We start from the raw sequence: 19305 nt of genomic DNA, 5'->3' as shown, positions 1-19305 counted from the left end.
ATATGGCGACCTTGTCCTTCATTGTGAGGTGCGCTGGCTTTCTAGAGGACAGGTTCTGAGTAGGTTTTGGAAACTGAAAAATACTGTTCATAATTTTCTAGAAGAGAAAAATGAGCTACCTGAGGAAAGAGCCCTTTTATGTGATAAAAACTGGCTATTTGATTTGGCATTTTTAGTTGATGTTACCAGATATCTCAATGATCTAAATTTGAAACTGCAGTGCAAGAACAAATTGTTTCCTAGCTTAGTAAATGACATCAATGCATTCAAGATAAGTTAAAACTGTTATCTCTCAGTTAGAAAATGAGGATTTGAGCCAGTTTCCGCACTTAAAAGAGCAGAGTGAATGTGCTGCTGATAATGGCAATTAGACAAAATATACTGAAAAAATCAAGTTATTGCAAGTCATTTGAAAGTCGTTTTCGTGATTTTGCTAAAGAAGAAGACTGCATACTCGCATTTACAGGTGGCCTATCAAAAATCCGGCAACCGATAAACCGGAACCTTCAGTTTTCCGGCATGGATTTCGGAGCGCATTTTCAAATATTTCTTTGTTTATTTAATGAAGATATATGTTTTAGCTCATAAAATTCATACAAATTACCCGGCCAGAATATAATTTACATTGCTGGAATTCTTACAATTTGATGATCATTTTGAATATAAACATCATAGATTTTGCATTAGACATACAAATTTTAGATCTAATGTTTACTCTGAGTAAATATGTTATCTTTTGTGCAAAATATATGACATTTATATTCAAAATATTCCTGGTCTTACAAGGAATCCAGCAATGTCAATTATATTATCCTAGCTTTAGTCTGAGGTATTATTTATTACTAAAAAGGTAAATAGTCTGGTTTTCCCACACATTTATCTGGTAGGGAGGGTTGGTGGGGGGTGGAGGGAGGGACAGTCCGACCATCTGGAACAGTGTGAAGAATATTTTTTTTTTATTAACTGAAGATATTTGTTTTAGCTCATAAAATTCATACAAATTACCCAGCCAGAATATAATTTACATTGCTGGAATTCTTACAATTTGATGATCATTTTGAATATAAACATCATAGATTTTGCATTAAACATACAAATTTTAGATATAATGTTTACTCTGAGTAAATATGTTATCTTTTGTGCAAAATATATGACATTTATATTCAAAATATTCCTGGTCTTACAAGGAATCCAGCAATGTCAATTATATTATCCTAACTTTAGTTTGAGGTATTATTTATTACTATACCTTAAAATCTAGTGTTTTCCCCCAATCATTTCTCAGAGAGGGAAGAGCCAGGAGTGTGAGAAGAGGGGGAGGGAGTTGAGTCCATTATTTGAATGGACATTAACTTGGCGACTGTATTTCTCTATTTCTCTTAAGTATTAATTGTGTGCATGTACCATCATAAAATTAAGATGTTATTTTTACTAGAACATAGGTATTGTGTGGGAAAAAGTGGAGTTTGGGGGTCGGGCCAGTCTCTATTGGAATTAATCCCATATGTTCTGTTGTTCACTTTATGGGTTTTCACTTTACGTGGTACCCTGTGGGTTCAATTGACAATTGACCGCGTACGTAATCGGGGTACTACTGTATACAGCATATATAATAACATTTCATTTGATTTTCATTTAGTGTTTAATTTTCTTTGTTTAAAGGACTGTACAGGTAGTCATTTTCTGTTAAACTTATACAGCAAATATAACCATCAGTTTTCCGGCATTTTCGAAAATCCGGCACTCCTCAGGTCCCGAGGTTGCCGGATTTTTGATAGGCCACCTGTATAAACCCATTTTCACTTAGTGAACAAAAAATAATGAAGATGCCTAGTGACATACAAATGGAACTTAATGACTTGAAAACAAATTCATTATTGAAAATGAAATTTGATGAGCTTCCTCAGTCCCAAATGCTTCTGACATGATTAATTTCTGGCGATCATTACCCTGTGAAAATTTCCCAGAACTAAGAAAATTTGCCCAGAGTTATATATGTCGTTTCGGAACGACATATAGATGTGAACAAGCATTTTCATCCATGAAATTGATTAAAAGCAAAACGAGGTCGTGACTGATTGATTCAAATTTGAAGAATTCTCTGCTGCTCTCAGTCACAAATTTAACTCCAAACATTGAAAGACTGGCAAAATCAAAACAGACCCAAAAGTCTCATTAAAGGTAAGTAATGTTTATCTGCTTTATCAGATATTGTTTTTATATTTAATAATTTTATCATGTAAAAATGCTAATTATGTCTATAAACATATTTTTACAAGAAGTAGACGGGGGTACAAGAGTTGTATGGCGCATCTGAACTCGTGTGTGAACAAATTGACGCATGGTATGTAAAAGGTTGGCCACCCCTGATATACAGTACAGTACTGTATAATGAAACATTTTAAATATCATGGGACAAGAAACTTTTTCTTGTTTTTGCCTTTTTTCTAAATATTCTGTATAGGAATACCCAAGTTATCACAAAGGAAGCATTCCTAACAGTCTTACGCCCATTTTTTTAAGCATTTGGTGTAGCAAGTCTGAAGAGGAATCCTGAACCTGACAAATGAATTTGTCACACTCAAATACTCTAACAGTTTTGACAAATCCATTTCTTGGGTCACTTTAAACTAACCTGATGTTTGGGATTCCTCTCTGGACTTACTGCCCCAGATGTTAAAAAAAATGGGCAATTGCGAGCAATGAATTTACGAATATTGGGGCAATTTTACCTATAAGAATCAATGTAATTAGAGGGGGATGTGTTCCCAGGCAACTTTCACCACATATTTTATGATATACACTCCTCCTCATTATCCGAGGCTATTAGGGACCAGGATCGCATGTATACCAGAAAATGTGAAGAATAAATAAAAATTATACAGGTACTACTAGAGGTGACAATATATTAGACCTAGTATTAACAAATAAAGAAAATATTATCAGAGATATCACAGTGGGGGAAGAACTAAGTAACAGTGATCACAGAGAAATCAGGTTCACCCTAAATTGGAAAATGAAAAACAATGACAATATGGTCAGAGTCCCAAACTTTCGGTTGGCGGATTTATCAGGGGTTAAGAAGGTACCTAGGTGAGGTCACCTGGGAACAGTCACATCAGTCACCAATAGGAAGGGGTAGGTCATAGATGACACAACAATTGATCATGACACAACAATTGATCATGACTATAATATATTCACTAGTGTACTACATAAAGCACAAGAACAAAATATACCATACAGAAAAATTAGGTCAAATAAGAATGAGTCAAGGTGGATGACCAGAAAACTTAAACATGACATAGGAATAAAGAAAGGAATATATAAAAAATTAAAGGGAGGGGAGGAGCAGCTCAGAAATAGGTATAATGAACTATCTAGGAATGTTAAGAAAAATGTAAGGAAAGCAAAGAGAGACTATGAAATCAAAATAGCAAGAGAATCCAAGGCAAATCTCAAGGGATTTTTCCAGGTATATAGAACAAAGGTCAAGGACAAAGTTGGGCCTTTAAAGTCCGGGAGGGGGGAAGTGATCAATGGAAGTGAAGAAATAAGCAAAGCATTGAACAGCTACTTCTTATCAGTTTTCACAGAGGAAATTCGTGATGAAATTCCAGAGGTGGAACTGATATTTAAGGGAAAAGAAGAAGAGAAATTAAAGAATATCACTATCAGAAAAGAGGATCTTCTTAAGAAGATAAATAAACTAAAGAAGACAAAATCTCCAGGGCCGGATAAAATTTTCCCTCGAGTCTTGAAAGAGTGTAGGGAACAGTTTAGCGGACCCCTCGTTAACTTATTTACAAAATCATTAGACACCGGAGTTGTGCCAGACTTGTGGAAACAGGCAAATGTAGTACCCATATTCAAAAAGGGAGACAGAGCATCAGCGTCAAATTACCGGCAGATCAGTTTGACGTCAGTAGTGGGGAAATTTCTTGAATCAATTATAGCAGATAATATCCGATCGCATTTAGAGAAAAGCAAATTAATCTACGACTCTCAACATGGGTTTACAAAAGGAAAATCTTGTCTAACAAATCTGCTGACATTTTTTAGGAAAGTCTTCGAGGTAGTAGATAATGACGAAAATTACGATGTTATTTACTTAGACTTTAGCAAAGTATTTGACAGAGTACCGCATCAGAGGCTTCTGAGAAAAATTAAGGCTCATGGTATCGAGGGGAAAGTTTTAAATTGGATAAAATCATGGCTCACCGATAGAACGCAGAGGGTCAGCGTAGATAGTGTTAAATCTGAGTGGGGTCGTGTAACCAGTGGGGTTCCCCAGGGGTCAGTACTAGGCCCACTCTTGTTCATAATTTACATAAACGATCTAGATACTGGGATCAGCAGTGACATAAGCAAGTTTGCGGATGACACCAAAATAGGGCGGCAGATTAATTCAGGGCAGGATGCAAATGCATTACAGGAGGATCTAAATAAACTGCAGGGGTGGTCTGAAAAATGGCAAATGAAATTCAACACCAGCAAGTGCAGCATAGTTAATATTGGAAGAACAAATACTGTCAATGTATACAGCCTTAACAACATAAACCTAGAGAAGTCGACTTGTGAAAGAGACCTAGGGGTACTTGTAAGCCCGGACCTACGGCCTAGAAAACAGTGCATTAATGTTCGAAATAAGGCAAACAGAGTATTGGGTTTTATATCTAGAAGTGTAAGTAATAAGAGTGCAGAGGTCTTATTGCAACTATATCTTGCGCCAGGTCCCGATGAGATAGGAAGAGCTTAGTATGCCCTTAGCAAATTTGTTTAACATGTCCTTAAAAACGGGTGTAGTATCAGAATCCTGGAGGATAGCGAATGTAATACCGATTTTCAAGAAGGGAGATAGATCACTATCCTCTAACTACCGACCAATCAGTCTAACAACAATTGTAGACAAATTACTGGAAGCAATCATTTCAAACTTTATTCGAAATCACCTGGAGAAGCACAAGTTGATCAATGATTCCCAACATGGCTTTACAAGCGGGTGTTCATGTCAAACTAATTTATTAAAATTCTTTTCAACTGTTTTCGAATCAGTGGATGAGGGACACGACTATGATGTGGTATATCTTGACTTTAGTAAAGCCTTCGACAGAGTCCCCCACGAAAGACTAATAAGAAAAGTGGAGGTTCATGGCATTGGAGGAGATATTCTAAAATGGATTAGTACGTGGTTACAGAACAGGAAACAGGGAGTGAGCATTAACGGCACTAATTCCGATTGGAGTAACATCACTAGTGGAGTACCCCAAGGCTCAGTACTTGAACCATTATTATTTATTATATACATAAATGACATAGATATCGGCATAGACAGCAACATAAGTAAATTTGCTGATGACACTAAAATAGGACGTTTTATTAAATCTGACGAGGACTCTGCAAAACTACAAATTTTTCGAATGGTCTGAAAAATGGCAGATGAAATTCAATGTGGACAAATGTAAAGTACTTGTACTTAGTCTTGGAGATGTAAACAGAGAAACAAGATATCAGATAAACAACAATGTTATACAGAAATCCGAATGTGAGAAAGATTTAGGAGTAATGATAAGTAGGAATCTTAAGCCAAGTAAACAATGTGTATTTGCTCGAAACAAGGCTAATAAAGTACTTGGGTTCATACAAAGGAGTGTTAGTTACAAGACTAGAGAGGTCATCCTAGAAAGAATTCAGAGGAGAATGACAAGACTAATACCGGGCATTAGAAACCTTGAGTACAGAGACAGGTTAAAGCATCTTAATTTGCACTCCAACGAGAGACGTATGAGTGAGGGGTGATATGATAGAGATGTGTAAATGGAAGTCAGGGCTAAACATAAGGGACATTACAAAGGTACTCAAACTATCCAACCAGGAGTGAACTCGTAACAATGGTTTTAAATTAGACAAATTTAGATTTAGGCGCAAAATAGGTAAACATTGGTTTGGAAATAGAGTAATGGATGAATGGAACAAGTTACCAAATATCATCATTAACTCGAATATGCTGGATAGCTTTAAACATAGGTTAGATGGATGTATGAGCAATAGGGGTTGGGTGTAAATGGGACTGCCCAGTATAGGCCAATAGGCCCGCTGAAGTTTCCTCCATTCTTATGTTCTTATTATATTTTCGCTCCCAGGCCCTCATGTGGGTCATTGACCTGTGCCCTAGTGGGCTAATCCCGTAAAAATCCAGGTATTAATCTTTCATCTTAATTGTGGGTTCAATGGTAGTACAGTATAGGGTGAAACCAGAGTACTGTACAGTGTACTGTACCAGGAAAAAACCTGCCATGTTAGGCACTGTCATCCCAAACGACAAACTTCTCATATCAAACCCAGGTCACAGGAATGAGAGGAAAGGGTGCTACTTCTCCACTGCACTTCTCAGTAGTGAGGTACGAGGTATAAGGCAGGTACGTAAATTGGAAAAAAATTAAAACAGTAATGAGACAACAGAACCAGTTTTCAGACAAAAAAAGAAAAACTAATCTGACAAGAACTGTTAGGTAAAATATAGATAAATAAATCCAGTGGTCCAACCAGTAGTACTTTGGTAACAGTGAACATCTTCCATAAGGCATCTGACTGTTTACAAGATTCTCAAAAGAAAGTATAGTAGAAGAGACACTCATAATTTATTAGGGACAACAACTGTGGGCCTCACCTATAAAAATGGTGAAAATATGAAGGACCAGAATAGCTATTTTCACATTTAATCATCTAAATAGTAAGGGTTTAAAATGCCTGTTCAGTTAAGCAACAAATACAAATAATTAAACTACACAATGTACTGTATTTGCCGGCGTATGACGCATTTTTTTTTTTAAATGTACCATAAATTACTGTGCGTCTAATGCGCCCATATTAAGGATGGGAGGCCAAGCGCCATAGGCAGAGGTGCCTATTTGCCGAAGACGTAAATAATGGATTACATTGGCTTAACAGCAGAGGGAAGCTCACATCATCTCACTGTACCTCCTTCCCCAGCATACGTAACCCACACAAGATACATGTCTTACATTATTTAATGACTGTATTACCTTCAAGAAACATTTGTTTATTATCTAAATGGAAAATGCCCCTAGAAAGATTAAAGTACTGTAATGTGAACAGAAAGTTCAGCCGCCGGTCAGCCATTTGCAATGAGTCGATGATGCCAAAACAATAGTGATGGTGCTACACCCTGGCGGCTGGTCGCGGCAACACAAAACATCACAGCTAAAAATACGAGTTTCACATCCTGTCGGTAATTCTCTTGAACAAAATATAAACACGCCACACAGCTGCTCTGATCAGAGGTAGATCTGGGTTAGTATAATGTTACTATATGTGATTTCCTACTTGATTCCAGTATATATTGTATTTACATGCACAAAATCATATGTTTTCCCCTACAAAACCAATTTAAAATCACTTTCAATAATTGTATGATGAAACATACTAAAAAAAAAAATCCACAAAATATCCTTGTAAAATAGGGGTGCGTCTTATATGCCGACAAATACGGTAAATAACGTTCAAAACCTAATGAAGTAACTAATACAATCTTGGTAGCATTGACTATACACATACAGGTAACTGTCAGTGAAAATTCCCAATAACAAAATTGTAACTGCAACAAAAAATTTTACCGTAAAAATAAGAAAACTTACCTGTAGATGCTGTACAGGGAATACTAGTGTGTGGTCATACTGTGCTAGTTGGGGAAAATTTGCTCCAAAGCTTGATCCGTATTTTTGAAAAAAATATACTTTTGTATCATAAGGAACTGATTGTTGAGACTGCAGAGAGGGCCGCTTCCCTGGACCTCCTGGCATGCGCAATCTGGAAAATTTTAACTACTTGTGTACAGGGTTCAGTCAACTGAATAAAATCATCTGGCATTAGCCAAACAAAATATTATAAGTGGCATCCCCAGAATGAAGGGATTAATTAGTGCTGTGATGTATATAATTGAACACTAATCTATTTCATAGTGGGTAACAGTGTTACAGTACCCTGCACAGGCATCCCTCTATTTACAATAAGGTTGCATTCCTAAACACTCTAACTCAGAAAAAATTATCTAACACTAATTAAATAAAAAAAAAATTAAACACTTACCACATTAATAATAACAAACCTGCCACTTAACAATGTCAATCTTTGTCTCCAGAGATATGGTTTCCTCAAACACTTGCCTTTTCCAGAGTCAGCAGGACACTTGCTAGCCATTTTCAAAGTTACAGAGTTTCTGTAATGTACACTGATCACTTCACAGTCACCAAAACAGTAAAATCTGAACAATGTTTTCCTCTAACCAATAACGGCAAGTATCACGGTGATCACAAGGTTAAAACCTAATTATCATTAATGGTTGACTGTCACTGGGGGGATGCCTGTATTTACTTCCTTAATATAAATTTTCCAACCTAGCTGCTCTTAGAGGAACTGTATGTCCATATATCATGTCTCTGAAGAATGTCCTAATCTATATTATTTTCACCGAACAACTCATGAACAGATCATATAAAGGAGAAGCAATATTAAAAATACTGAGCAGATGAAAGTAGACAATTTTAAAACATGTAAACCCCCATCAAGTTCCAAACAGGACAAATGTACAAAAACTTAGCCATTGAGACTAATATTACAATACATACACTACTGTACTGCTCATGTTCAAATTTACTGTCCCCCCATGAATGCTTTTGCCAAGTTTCAGCATCTTAATGAAAATCAGAGATGACTCCATAAAGCAGCTATGTCTAATGTTTTATGGAATGGACATATAACCAACAGCCAAACTGGACAAAATTTATGAGCCAGAAATTCAAACTATTTGTGGGTAAAGTTAGTACCAACTACAAATGCAAATAAATTCCCTTTTACTAACCCAACATCTCGGTCACTGTCCACACTAACAAGAGAGACAACATCAGAACACGAGGGTAGTGTTGAGGAGAGAGATCGAGGAATAATGGGACGAAAATTGATGAAACTCTTCTTCTTTGTCATTTGTGGGGGCTCAGCAGGAACTGAAGTTGGGATAACTGGCTCAGGAAAGATCTGTAGAAAAAGAGGCACCCCTGAGGTAGAGCGGCCAAGTGCCCGAGCCAGACCCAGCAAGACGGGCACCGTCCCACGGCACAAGGAAACTGAAATACAACAACGCTGTTAACTCAGAACATTTATGGAGCTGGACACATTATGATAAATTTATGAGCCTTACAATTTCATCTTTTTCGGTTACTTTGTGATTTCCTTTTGTTCATACACTTTTACAGCTACTTTTGATGATGCTATAATTTCTCAGCTCATGCAACATTCCACAAAAATTTCATACTCTTCCAAAATGCATAATTCATTACAGTGGCAAAAGCACAAGCCAACCTTAGGCCCCACAGTATTAGACTGTATGAGACAGCAAAGTTTATAACATACAGAATACATTATTTGGCTGAATTTTGATTGCAGAAACATACAGTGGAGTCTCGATAATTCGCAAAATACAAATTCATGTTCTATAATTCATGGGTACCTCTATTACAAACTCTTTTTAAATTTTGCATATATGATACACAATTTACTTTTATCATCCAAATTTCATTAAGGTTGGTGTGTACACATCTGACCATAGAATCCAGAGAGTGTTTGAAGATCGGTTTGTGAATTGTTTTTTGTGTGGAGGTGGCCTTATGCCCACTGGATAATGCTCCATATCATTATATGCTCCTGGATGACTGCAACTTAATACAGCATTTGAGACGCTCCTGGATGACTGCAACTTAATACAGCATTTGAGACAAGTTTATGCTCCCCAGTTCCTTTATTCAACCAACTGATCAAGGAGAGACAGCAAAATTTCAAAGGTATCAACTGAGATGGGTATTATCTCATGTGCTAGAAGCTATTGATGGGTTTGACAAGCCATCCACTTGAGAACAGCACTAGCACATCCTACATGCCACTGCAAATTTCATGAGTGTGAGAAATGAATTCCAGATCAGCACCAGAAATGGAGTTTGGAAAGCCCTGTGGCAGGAATGCACGCTTAACTTTGACAACTTAACAATGCCATGAATAATTATTCAAACCATAGCAAATGTGTCATCTAAATCTTCAAAACTCAACACTTTGACCTTGGTTGATTATAATCAACCTAGGTCAAAGTGTGGGGTATGAAGATTGAGACGACAGATTAGTGGTCGAGCTGCTCAATTCTCATCCAGAGGAACTCCTGGGGATTTAGTAGAGCTGATACAACTAGATGAAGAGGAGATGGTAGAGCAGAAAGAAGTTACCATACAAAAAAATAAGCCGACGATGAAGAGGCTGGCTCATTACCTTGTGCTTGATGACCAAGTGATCCAGGAAGGGATTGATGTAGATCCCAACTCAGAGTAAAGTTTACAAATTGGAAAGATAACACCAAAAATTTCTGCCTAATGAGAGCTTAAAGACAGAAACAGTACATGGCAAAACAGTCAACTTTTACACTGTTTTTTCCAAGACTTTTGCCCAACTACACATGGTGCTTGCATCCTCAGTAACTCTGTCAGCACATATAGTCATTCCATGGCTCCAGCTTGCAACAACAGTACCAGTTAACCCACCTGAGCAGCTCTCTTCTTCACTTAACATGACTCTCCCATTACCCAAGAATGACCCTGATAACTCTAAGAGCCTCTCCTCACAACCATGTACAGTGAACCCTCACTTTACGCGGGTAATTCAACCTACAGGGTACCGCGGAAAGTGAGAAACGCGTAAAGTGAACAACATAACATATGGGATTAATTGAAATAGAGACCGGGCCGACCCCCAAACTCCACTTTTTGACGACACACAACTATGTTGTAGTAAAAATAACTTCTGAATTTTATGATGGTATGCACACACAATTAATAATTAAGAGAAATATCAATAATATTAGGTTTTATAACACTTACATTAGTAGAAAAGATGGCTGGGCACACGGGGATGGGGGGGTTGGTTCCGAGGCAGAGGGCAGATTATTGGCCCTCACCTGTATCACTTGTATCAATAATCTGCCCTCTGCCTCGGAACCAACCCCCCATCCCCGTGTGCCCAGCCATCTTTTCTATTAATGTAAGTGTTAAAAAACCTAATATTATTGATATTTCTCTTAATTACTAATTGTGTGTGCATACCATCATAAAATTAAGAAATTATTTTTACTACAACGTAGGTATTGTGTCTGAAAAAGTGGAGTTTGGGGGTCGGCCCGATCTCTATTTCAATTAATCCCATATGTTATGTTGTTCACTTTGCGCTTTTCTCACTTTACGCGGGGCGCCGTGGGTTGAATTAACCGCGTAAAGTGAGGGTTCACTGTACAGTACAGTGGGGTATGCTATAACGAATCTAACTGCTTCTAGAACCTTGTTCGTTATAGCATTCGTTCGTTATAGGATTAATCCGTTCCAGGCCCCCAAATACAACCACTTAACACTGAAAAATATAATATAAAATTGTAAAAATTGTAAAAAAGTGCATAAATATGCATCTAAACCCCTGAAATAAAGAATATCATTAATACTTGTAATAAAAAACAATAAATTAGTAAAAAAAGAAAAAAATATTTTTTTTTTTTAAATAATGTTCGTTGTAGGAGTTTCGTTCGTTATAGCATTCTCAATTTTATAAGTAAAACCGTTCGTTATAGGAATATTCGTAGTAGGATCCGTTCGTTATAGCATACCCTACTGTATACTGTTCCTTCAATAATATTTACAGAACAGTATCTAGTTATTAAAATTCTATTATTGTATCCATGAAAACTGCCACTACATACAGCATGCCCTTCAAATTCGCAAGGTTAGATTTTCAAAATGGCCGCGAATCGCCAAATCCGCGAATAACATTTGCTGACCGGGATGGGGGTTAAATTTTTACATTTGTACAAAGAAATGCATATTCCTTTTATGTGTTTGCCCTTAAGATAATTATTTATTTTACCTGTATTGTATGTGTGTGTGTGTGTGTGTGTAGACACACACACACACACACACAAAACACATACTGTACATATAAATAATAACAGGAAAATCCTCTCATAAATAATCAGAAACAAATGTAGTATTAAAAATGTTGAATCTACCCTTAAGTCTACTCTGTGCTCTATTAATAACAAAGCACAGAATGGAGTTGAGGGTAGACTCAACATTTTTAATACAGTAAATTCTTTTCTGATTATTTGTGAGGATTTTTCCATTATTATTTATTTGTGTGTGTTTTGTGTGTGTGTGTGTATGTGTGTCTACACACACACACATATACAATACAGGTAAAGGAAATTACTGTCTCTAAAACGAATGTCTCCCTGTCCTGGCCACGGCAATGCCAGCAATTTTAAAACTGTCCTTAGACATTCTTGGGTACATCCAGGGTATCATCCGCGAATAATAGAGGACCGTGATATAAAAATCCGCGAATTATCCAGGCGTACTGTACAAGAATCCATACTGGAATCTTTGAAAGATCAATGAAAAAATTCAATGTAACTTAGAATCTGTTATCTGGTGTTTATACTGTACTGTAATTAGTAAAATTCAAATAAGCTGCTGCCTGTTTAAATGTTTTTCTTTTTACTTACATTTTCCATTACTTGAACGTAGCTGGTCATCACGAGCAGCCCTAGTAATAACATTTGTTAGTGTTGAAAGTACTTCAACTTGGGTAGCAATAATATCCTCCCTCACAGTTTCACTGTTGGTTGCAACATCAGTCAGCAGAGTTGTCAGCAGGAAACTGAAACGCTCAGCAACTGGCATACCTGAGTAAAATAAATTAATAAAAATAAACTTCATGACATGTTATTAAATCATATATGGCACCAGGTAATTTTGTGCAATAATTGAACTATAAAACTTTGACAACAGCCATTGTTACCTTGCACTATATGTTCTTCCAAGACTGTCAGTGTCAGAAGAATACAACATTCAGAATTTGTAAACCAATTATTTTACAAAGTTACAACATGAACCTAACCTGATCTAATGATCACAGTGTTGATTTGTATCATCTGTAAACTACAGTGACATCTCCATTAGCCAGGTATTGAGACAAATTTCTCATCCGCGGAAAAAATCCCACATCCCTCTGTGTCACCTACCATACCTCTGTGTCACCTACCATGCCTGTGCCACCTACCATGCCTCTGTGTCACCTACCATGCCTGTGTCACCTACCACGCCTCTGTGTCACCTACCATACCTCTGTGTCACCTACCATACCTCTGTGTCACCTACCATGCCTGTGTCACCTACCACGCCTCTGTGTCACCTACCATGCCTCTGTGTCACCTACCATGCCTCTGTGTCACCTACCATACCTCTGTGTCACCTACCATACCTCTGTGTCACCTACCACCACCTACCATGCCTCTGTGTCACCTACCATACCTCTGTGTCACCTACCACCTCTGTGTCACCTACCATGCCTCTGTGTCACCTACCATGCCTCTGTGTCACCTACCATGCCTCTGTGTCACCTACCATACCTCTGTGTCACCTACCATACCTCTGTGTCACCTACCATGCCTCTGTGTCACCTACCATACCTCTGTGTCACCTACCATACCTCTGTGTCACCTACCATGCATCTGTGTCTCCTACTATGATGCTTCATTCTTCGCCTCCAGTACTGGTAGTGTTACTTTTTAACATTTACTAATTACATGTACACATATATGGGTAGATAATTTTTTATTGTTGTATTTTTGTAGGAGGGGGAAGTGCCTCGATAAGTCGGAGTCTAGGATAACTCGGCAAGGCCAGAGCCACATATGTGCCGAGTTATCGAGGGTTGACTGTGTATTGAAGGGAAGCCTGAACCCAAAGCAAACACATATTATCTCTTCATTTGTCATCAACCATTCACATCACTACTTCCTGGATGTCCATCTTCTTGGTCTTTGTGACTGCCTCTTTCAGCCAACCTGTCAACTTCTCTTTCTATTTTTCTTGATAGCTTATTATTTAAAAAAAAAATCCTAAATCATACTTATTGCAAAATCTTCATTATTTTTCTTGTAACTGCTATTTTTGTCATTTTATTCCATAAAACATATTCTACACACTACACACATTAACTTTGAAAACCTCCGAGTTTCCACACCATGAAAGCCCACTACAGTTGGAGCTGTACCTAATTTAATAGCAGCTGATTCAAAATAAAAACCATTTTCTATGCATATAAACATACAGTATCTTCAAGAAACAAATGAGGCTATGAATGACAAAAATCAATAATTTAAACTCACGATCAGTTGGGTATATCCGTTTCTCATCCAGCCAAACAGCTTTGGGAAGAGCACGAAGAAGTCTGAGTAAATACTGGAGGATGAGTGTCTGGTGCTGCTGGCCAGACTCCAAGAGGTATACACCAACAGCAACAACTGCATCCTGGCTGCGTTGGTCCACTCGAAATACTCCTCCATGACTCTCAAGTGGACAGAGTGCCAATAACTTTTCTACCTGCATTAAACCCAGAAATTTTATAAATAAATAAATTACCAGTCCAATATTTACATAAATTATTCAGTTTATATAAGTGAATTAAAAAACTGATCGATATGAATAAAGTTAACACAGTATTATACATGCATACTGTATAGCTGACATACAAATCTATAAGTTAAACCTACTACAGGGTACATGCACTCAAACTTTTGCTCAGACTGTCAGCAAAAACAAAACTGAACATGTGTAGGTTGTGCAAATCCATTGCTATATTTGTGCAAACTAAATTTTTCAGTAGTACTGTACCAGTAGTATCAATATCATGAGACACAAAGTACAGTACAGTACTGAATTTCATTTCAGAACCTCTTTTTCTTTAATTAGCCACTTTCTGTCTTTTCTGTCTTTACACCCCATTACTATGTAGCTATAAATGAGCTATACTATACTTATGTAATTTGGCAATACAGTACTGTATTGTACTTTACTATACTGTACTTTGTGGTTTCTTCTGCTAAAATCAGGACATAGTTCAAATGTTTTTTATTGTCTTACTCAGTGAAGCACAAAAATTTCTTAAGCCATAGCCTAAAAGCCATTACTGTATTAGGTCTTTTTTGTCTTAATTTTCCATTAAATTAAGGTCATACTGTACAGTACAGTACTGTACTTTGGAACAGGGATCTGGGTTAACCAGTAACTTGAAACAAATTCTATAGAAAATAACTTCTTTCTTACCTCAAAAATATCCCAACAGGTGAATGAATTGCAATTTTTGTAATTATGTTTTTGTTTGGTTCTTGTTATCAACAAATATGCTCTGAGGATATAGTATATACTGTACAGTACTGTACTATGTTTGAGCTTAAACTGTTGACGAATGCTTCCCATCGACCAACTGAACACTTCACAGTGACCTTTACATACCTTACCTAAGTAATTCTGCCTAGCTTAACGTAACTAAATCAAAGCTAAAATAATATTCTTAAATCCAAGGATAGGGACGATAGATAAGTTTTGTTTGTTCATCTTAACTATGACAAATCATATATACTGTGATGTAATGTAATGTAAATAGTTAATATGGCATTGCTGGGAGGTATCGCATCAATATACTGTACATTAGTGTTCAGAGCTAAAAAGTTGCCAAGGAAAATTATGACAATTGCAATTCCTCAAACTGTTTTGGGGATTTTTGGGATACGAAAATTTTTTTCAATAGAACAAGTTCCTGGAGGTGGTGGGTAGCCTTGTCCATTATTTAAAGGCATCAACTAAAATAAGGCTTTCGTGATAATGGACACTTATGGATGCAAGAAATATACCATGTCATTAGCAGAACACCCTTAACACAACAAAAAACTAAGACTGAAGATTTCCATTTCAAATACATTTGGCATGCTCAGATTTTATACATGGCAGTGTGAAGACCCCTCATTGGTAAAGGCTGATCATGAGAAGTTCATATGATTGAGAAGTAAATATTCAAATCCCGTAAAATTCATTCTAGCGAAATGAAAACCCACTGAAGATATATTATACAGCATGATTTTCCATTACGTTATAGTAAAAAATCCCAAACTACCGTAAGAATTTCTGCCAAAAATGCAATAGAAGAAATACAGTATACAGTATACTGTACAGTACTCTCAAGTTAATGGAATCCAATATAACGAACTCTCGATTTAGAGGAAGGAATTTTTCAGTTATTTTTCGTTTGATTTAGTTCTCTAAATCCAGATTACTTCTGTTAATACACTTACACCTACGGAGACACCTCAGATACATGATACAGTAAGTACATAGAACCATTAGAAACATTATTCATAGCTTACCTTAAACTAGGGGGTTTGGAGTTTGTTTTAAATTTGTTAAATTATTTACAAACTTTATTCCAATTGATAGCCACACCACTTCCTTTCTGACACTTCTGAGAGACTTTCGGCATGATGTCTAAGCACAGTTGTCAGTTAGCGGTGAACAACACACAGTGGTGGTAGGACACAGACTGAGAGGATGTAAACAAACCCCACGTGCCAAGCAGCAGAATTTAACAGAATCACACTCAATTTAGTTAATTAGTTCACTAAATCGAGCAAAAATAACGGAAATTCGATTTAGCGGAAATTTTTATTTAACAGAAATGGGTGGCTCAAATTAGTTCGTTAAATTGGGAAAATACCGTACTACACTGCTTACTTCTTATGTTCTATCATCCTACATACAAATTAATATAGGTTTCCATCCATGTACTACTCTACCAAATCTTAACCCATTCCTCAGTCGAGTGGTCATACCTGCAGGTAGCAGATGCCTGCCCTTAATATTGAAGAAGTCACAAGTTCAAACAATTCCCAGGAAAACTTTAGTAATATTGGAGGAGACTGTTAACACCCGAAGGAATCGTTTGATTTCGTTCATTTTTTCCACAGATATTCTTCTCATTTTAGTACGTAGCTATTTTAAAAGTGACAACTTTTTTCTTTGAATGCAGGTATAAGTATTTTTTTTTTATTTTCTCTATCTATGATTAGAAAATCACTGTAGTGGACAAGCCATGAATGATGAGGGAAATTGCAGAGTAGAATACGGTGAAAAACTGGTCATATGACACTAAAATTATATCTCTATGTGCTTTGTACGTGAAAAAATGAATTATTAACAGTAAATACTCCTCCAAAAGATCTGCCTAGTCAGAACGTGTTGTTGTCTGCTCAGTTTGTTTACAACCAACTCACATGGTCCAAGCATACCCTGACCTTCCATAAAAAAACATAAAATTACACCAAGACACCTTAACAAAGTTGCTTCCATTGGTACCAGATATCAAAATAAGCTAGGTATGGTCAGGTAGGTTCTTTGATTGGTTAGGTCAGTTTCGATTAATTTCTAGTAAATTTCGCCTCTTTTCAAATACTTATTATAATGATAAGAACATCTGTGGGAAAAATGAACAAAATTTAACAATGCCTTCTGGTCTTAGCCATCTCCTCCAGGATTACTCAAACTTTTTTGGAGCGAAGTTGTGAACTCTAGGAGCAATCTGCCAGAGAGTGTTGTGATGGCACTGAATGTGAGCTGTTTCAAGACCAGACTTCACCAACACTGGCGCAGGTACAGATACTTTCTGAAGCCAGTGCATGCCCTGTACTTGCCAACAGTGCATAAGAGAGATGTGACCGACCGTCCACGCAGTTAACAAGCCAATTGCCGTAGTGGAAAAGTGGACAAATAAATGAAGGTCATATACACCAGAAAAACAGTTTCCCATATCAAAAGAAGGTAACCTAACCTACCTTTGCCAACCGAATTGCCGTTAACCTGGACCAAAGGTTTACCCTGTACTGTACATATAATACTGTACAGTACTACCTACCCACTCTGGCAGACAGGCTAAATCACCTTGGCGCAGCTGAAAGTAGGTCTATGTTTGAGGGTAAATATATTAAAAACTAAGCATTTGTACAAGAAACATTATTCTTAAATATCAATTCGAAGTTAAAAGAAACAAGGTAATTTATGAGAACACTGCTACCACCAGAAGGAGTTGTTCGATTTTGTAATTTTTTTCAAAAGATGTTCTTATCATTAAAAGAGGCAAAAACTTGCTATTTTAATTATATAATTTATTTTTTATTTTTTTGTATCTAAGATCATAAATCACCTGTAGTGGGCAGGGCATGAAAGACGAGGGAAATTGGAGGAATAAACATGGTGAAAAACTGATCACATGACAATAAAATGAGGTCTCTACATGCTTTGTACGTGATGAAACTAATCATTTACAGTAAATACCCCTCGGAAAATTTGCTGAGTTAGTGCATGTTATTGTCTGGTGTTTGTTTACAATTGACCCACTCGATTTGAGCATACTCTCACATCCACAAAAAATTTTTTGGATATTTTGCCATGAACGGCTAAGTTCCCACAAACACTATTTTACCGTGAGTGCGCTCTGATTGACTAAGTACTTTCTGTTTAATATGACAGGGGGTCCAGCCCCCCAGCTAGGAAGTTAGGTAAGTTTCTCTGGTTGGTTAGGTCAGGTTCTATTAGGTTCTTGTAAATGTCGCCTCTTTTTGGAATGATAAAAACACCTGTAGAAAAAATTAACACAATCAAACTACTCCGTATTTTTAACCTTTTTACAAGTTCGTTAAGGATACGTAAGGTTTTCAAAAGGTTTGTTTGGTGCTCTTTTTAGTATTTTACCTCTATTCCAAAGCCCTGCCTAATTAGAACAACCAATATTGCTGGTAATTAGGGAGGTCTTATTGGTTTAAAATACTAAAAAAATATACAGTTGTACCGGGAACATGATAGAAACTATTTTTATTTTATTTCGGTTTTGTTCATCCAGGGAATCTTGGGAGGGTTAGGTTAGATATAGGTTAGGTTACATTAAGTTAGATTAGGTTGGTAAAGTTACCTTAGATTAGTTGGGATATCTAATTACAGGGATGACCGAAACTATAATTTTACTTTTTTTTGAGGGGGGCGGTACTACTAATTACCCAAATGAACCCAAATGTACCCAAATGTAGCCACAATGAAGTCAAATGATGGTCCTACAAGAATAAATCGGGCTGTGAATCACTTCTCGATTAGTATTTGGTGTCATAAAGTCATGAAAAAATTGGTAAACTTAATTTAATCTGAGTTGAGTTAGGTTAGGTTATGTTAGGTACATGCACTCGATCTATTAACTCAGATTAAATTAAGTTTACCAATTCTTTGTGACTTTATGACACCAAATACTAGTCGAGAAGTGATTAGCAGTCTGATTTATTCTTGTAGGACCATCATTTGACTTCATTGTGGCTACATTTGGGTT

The 19305-nt window shown here is 36.8% G+C and overlaps 1 protein-coding gene across 4 annotated transcripts in view; it reads right to left on the bottom strand.

Annotated features, from left to right (window-relative positions):
- LOC121873824 (phosphatidylinositol 4-kinase alpha-like) overlaps positions 1 to 19305 on the bottom strand; it is a 133083-nt gene that overhangs the window by 112778 nt on the left and 1000 nt on the right. For all 4 annotated transcript variants that reach the window (XM_042377562.1, XM_042377565.1, XM_042377563.1 and 1 more), the window contains exons 2-5: positions 14273 to 14486; positions 12605 to 12784; positions 8882 to 9143; positions 7659 to 7830 (exon numbers count right to left, since the gene is read on the bottom strand). In XM_042377562.1, the coding sequence (XP_042233496.1) occupies positions 7659 to 7830; positions 8882 to 9143; positions 12605 to 12784; positions 14273 to 14486 (828 nt within the window). The remainder of the gene's footprint in view (positions 1 to 7658; positions 7831 to 8881; positions 9144 to 12604; positions 12785 to 14272; positions 14487 to 19305) is intronic.

Source organism: Homarus americanus, unplaced genomic scaffold (genome assembly GCF_018991925.1).
Source record: "Homarus americanus isolate GMGI-L3 unplaced genomic scaffold, GMGI_Hamer_2.0 scaffold25827, whole genome shotgun sequence".
In the NCBI taxonomy this organism is placed as follows: Eukaryota; Metazoa; Arthropoda; class Malacostraca; order Decapoda; family Nephropidae; genus Homarus; species Homarus americanus.
Note: the sequence above shows the minus strand (reverse complement) of the source record. Positions and strands in the feature narration are given on the sequence as shown.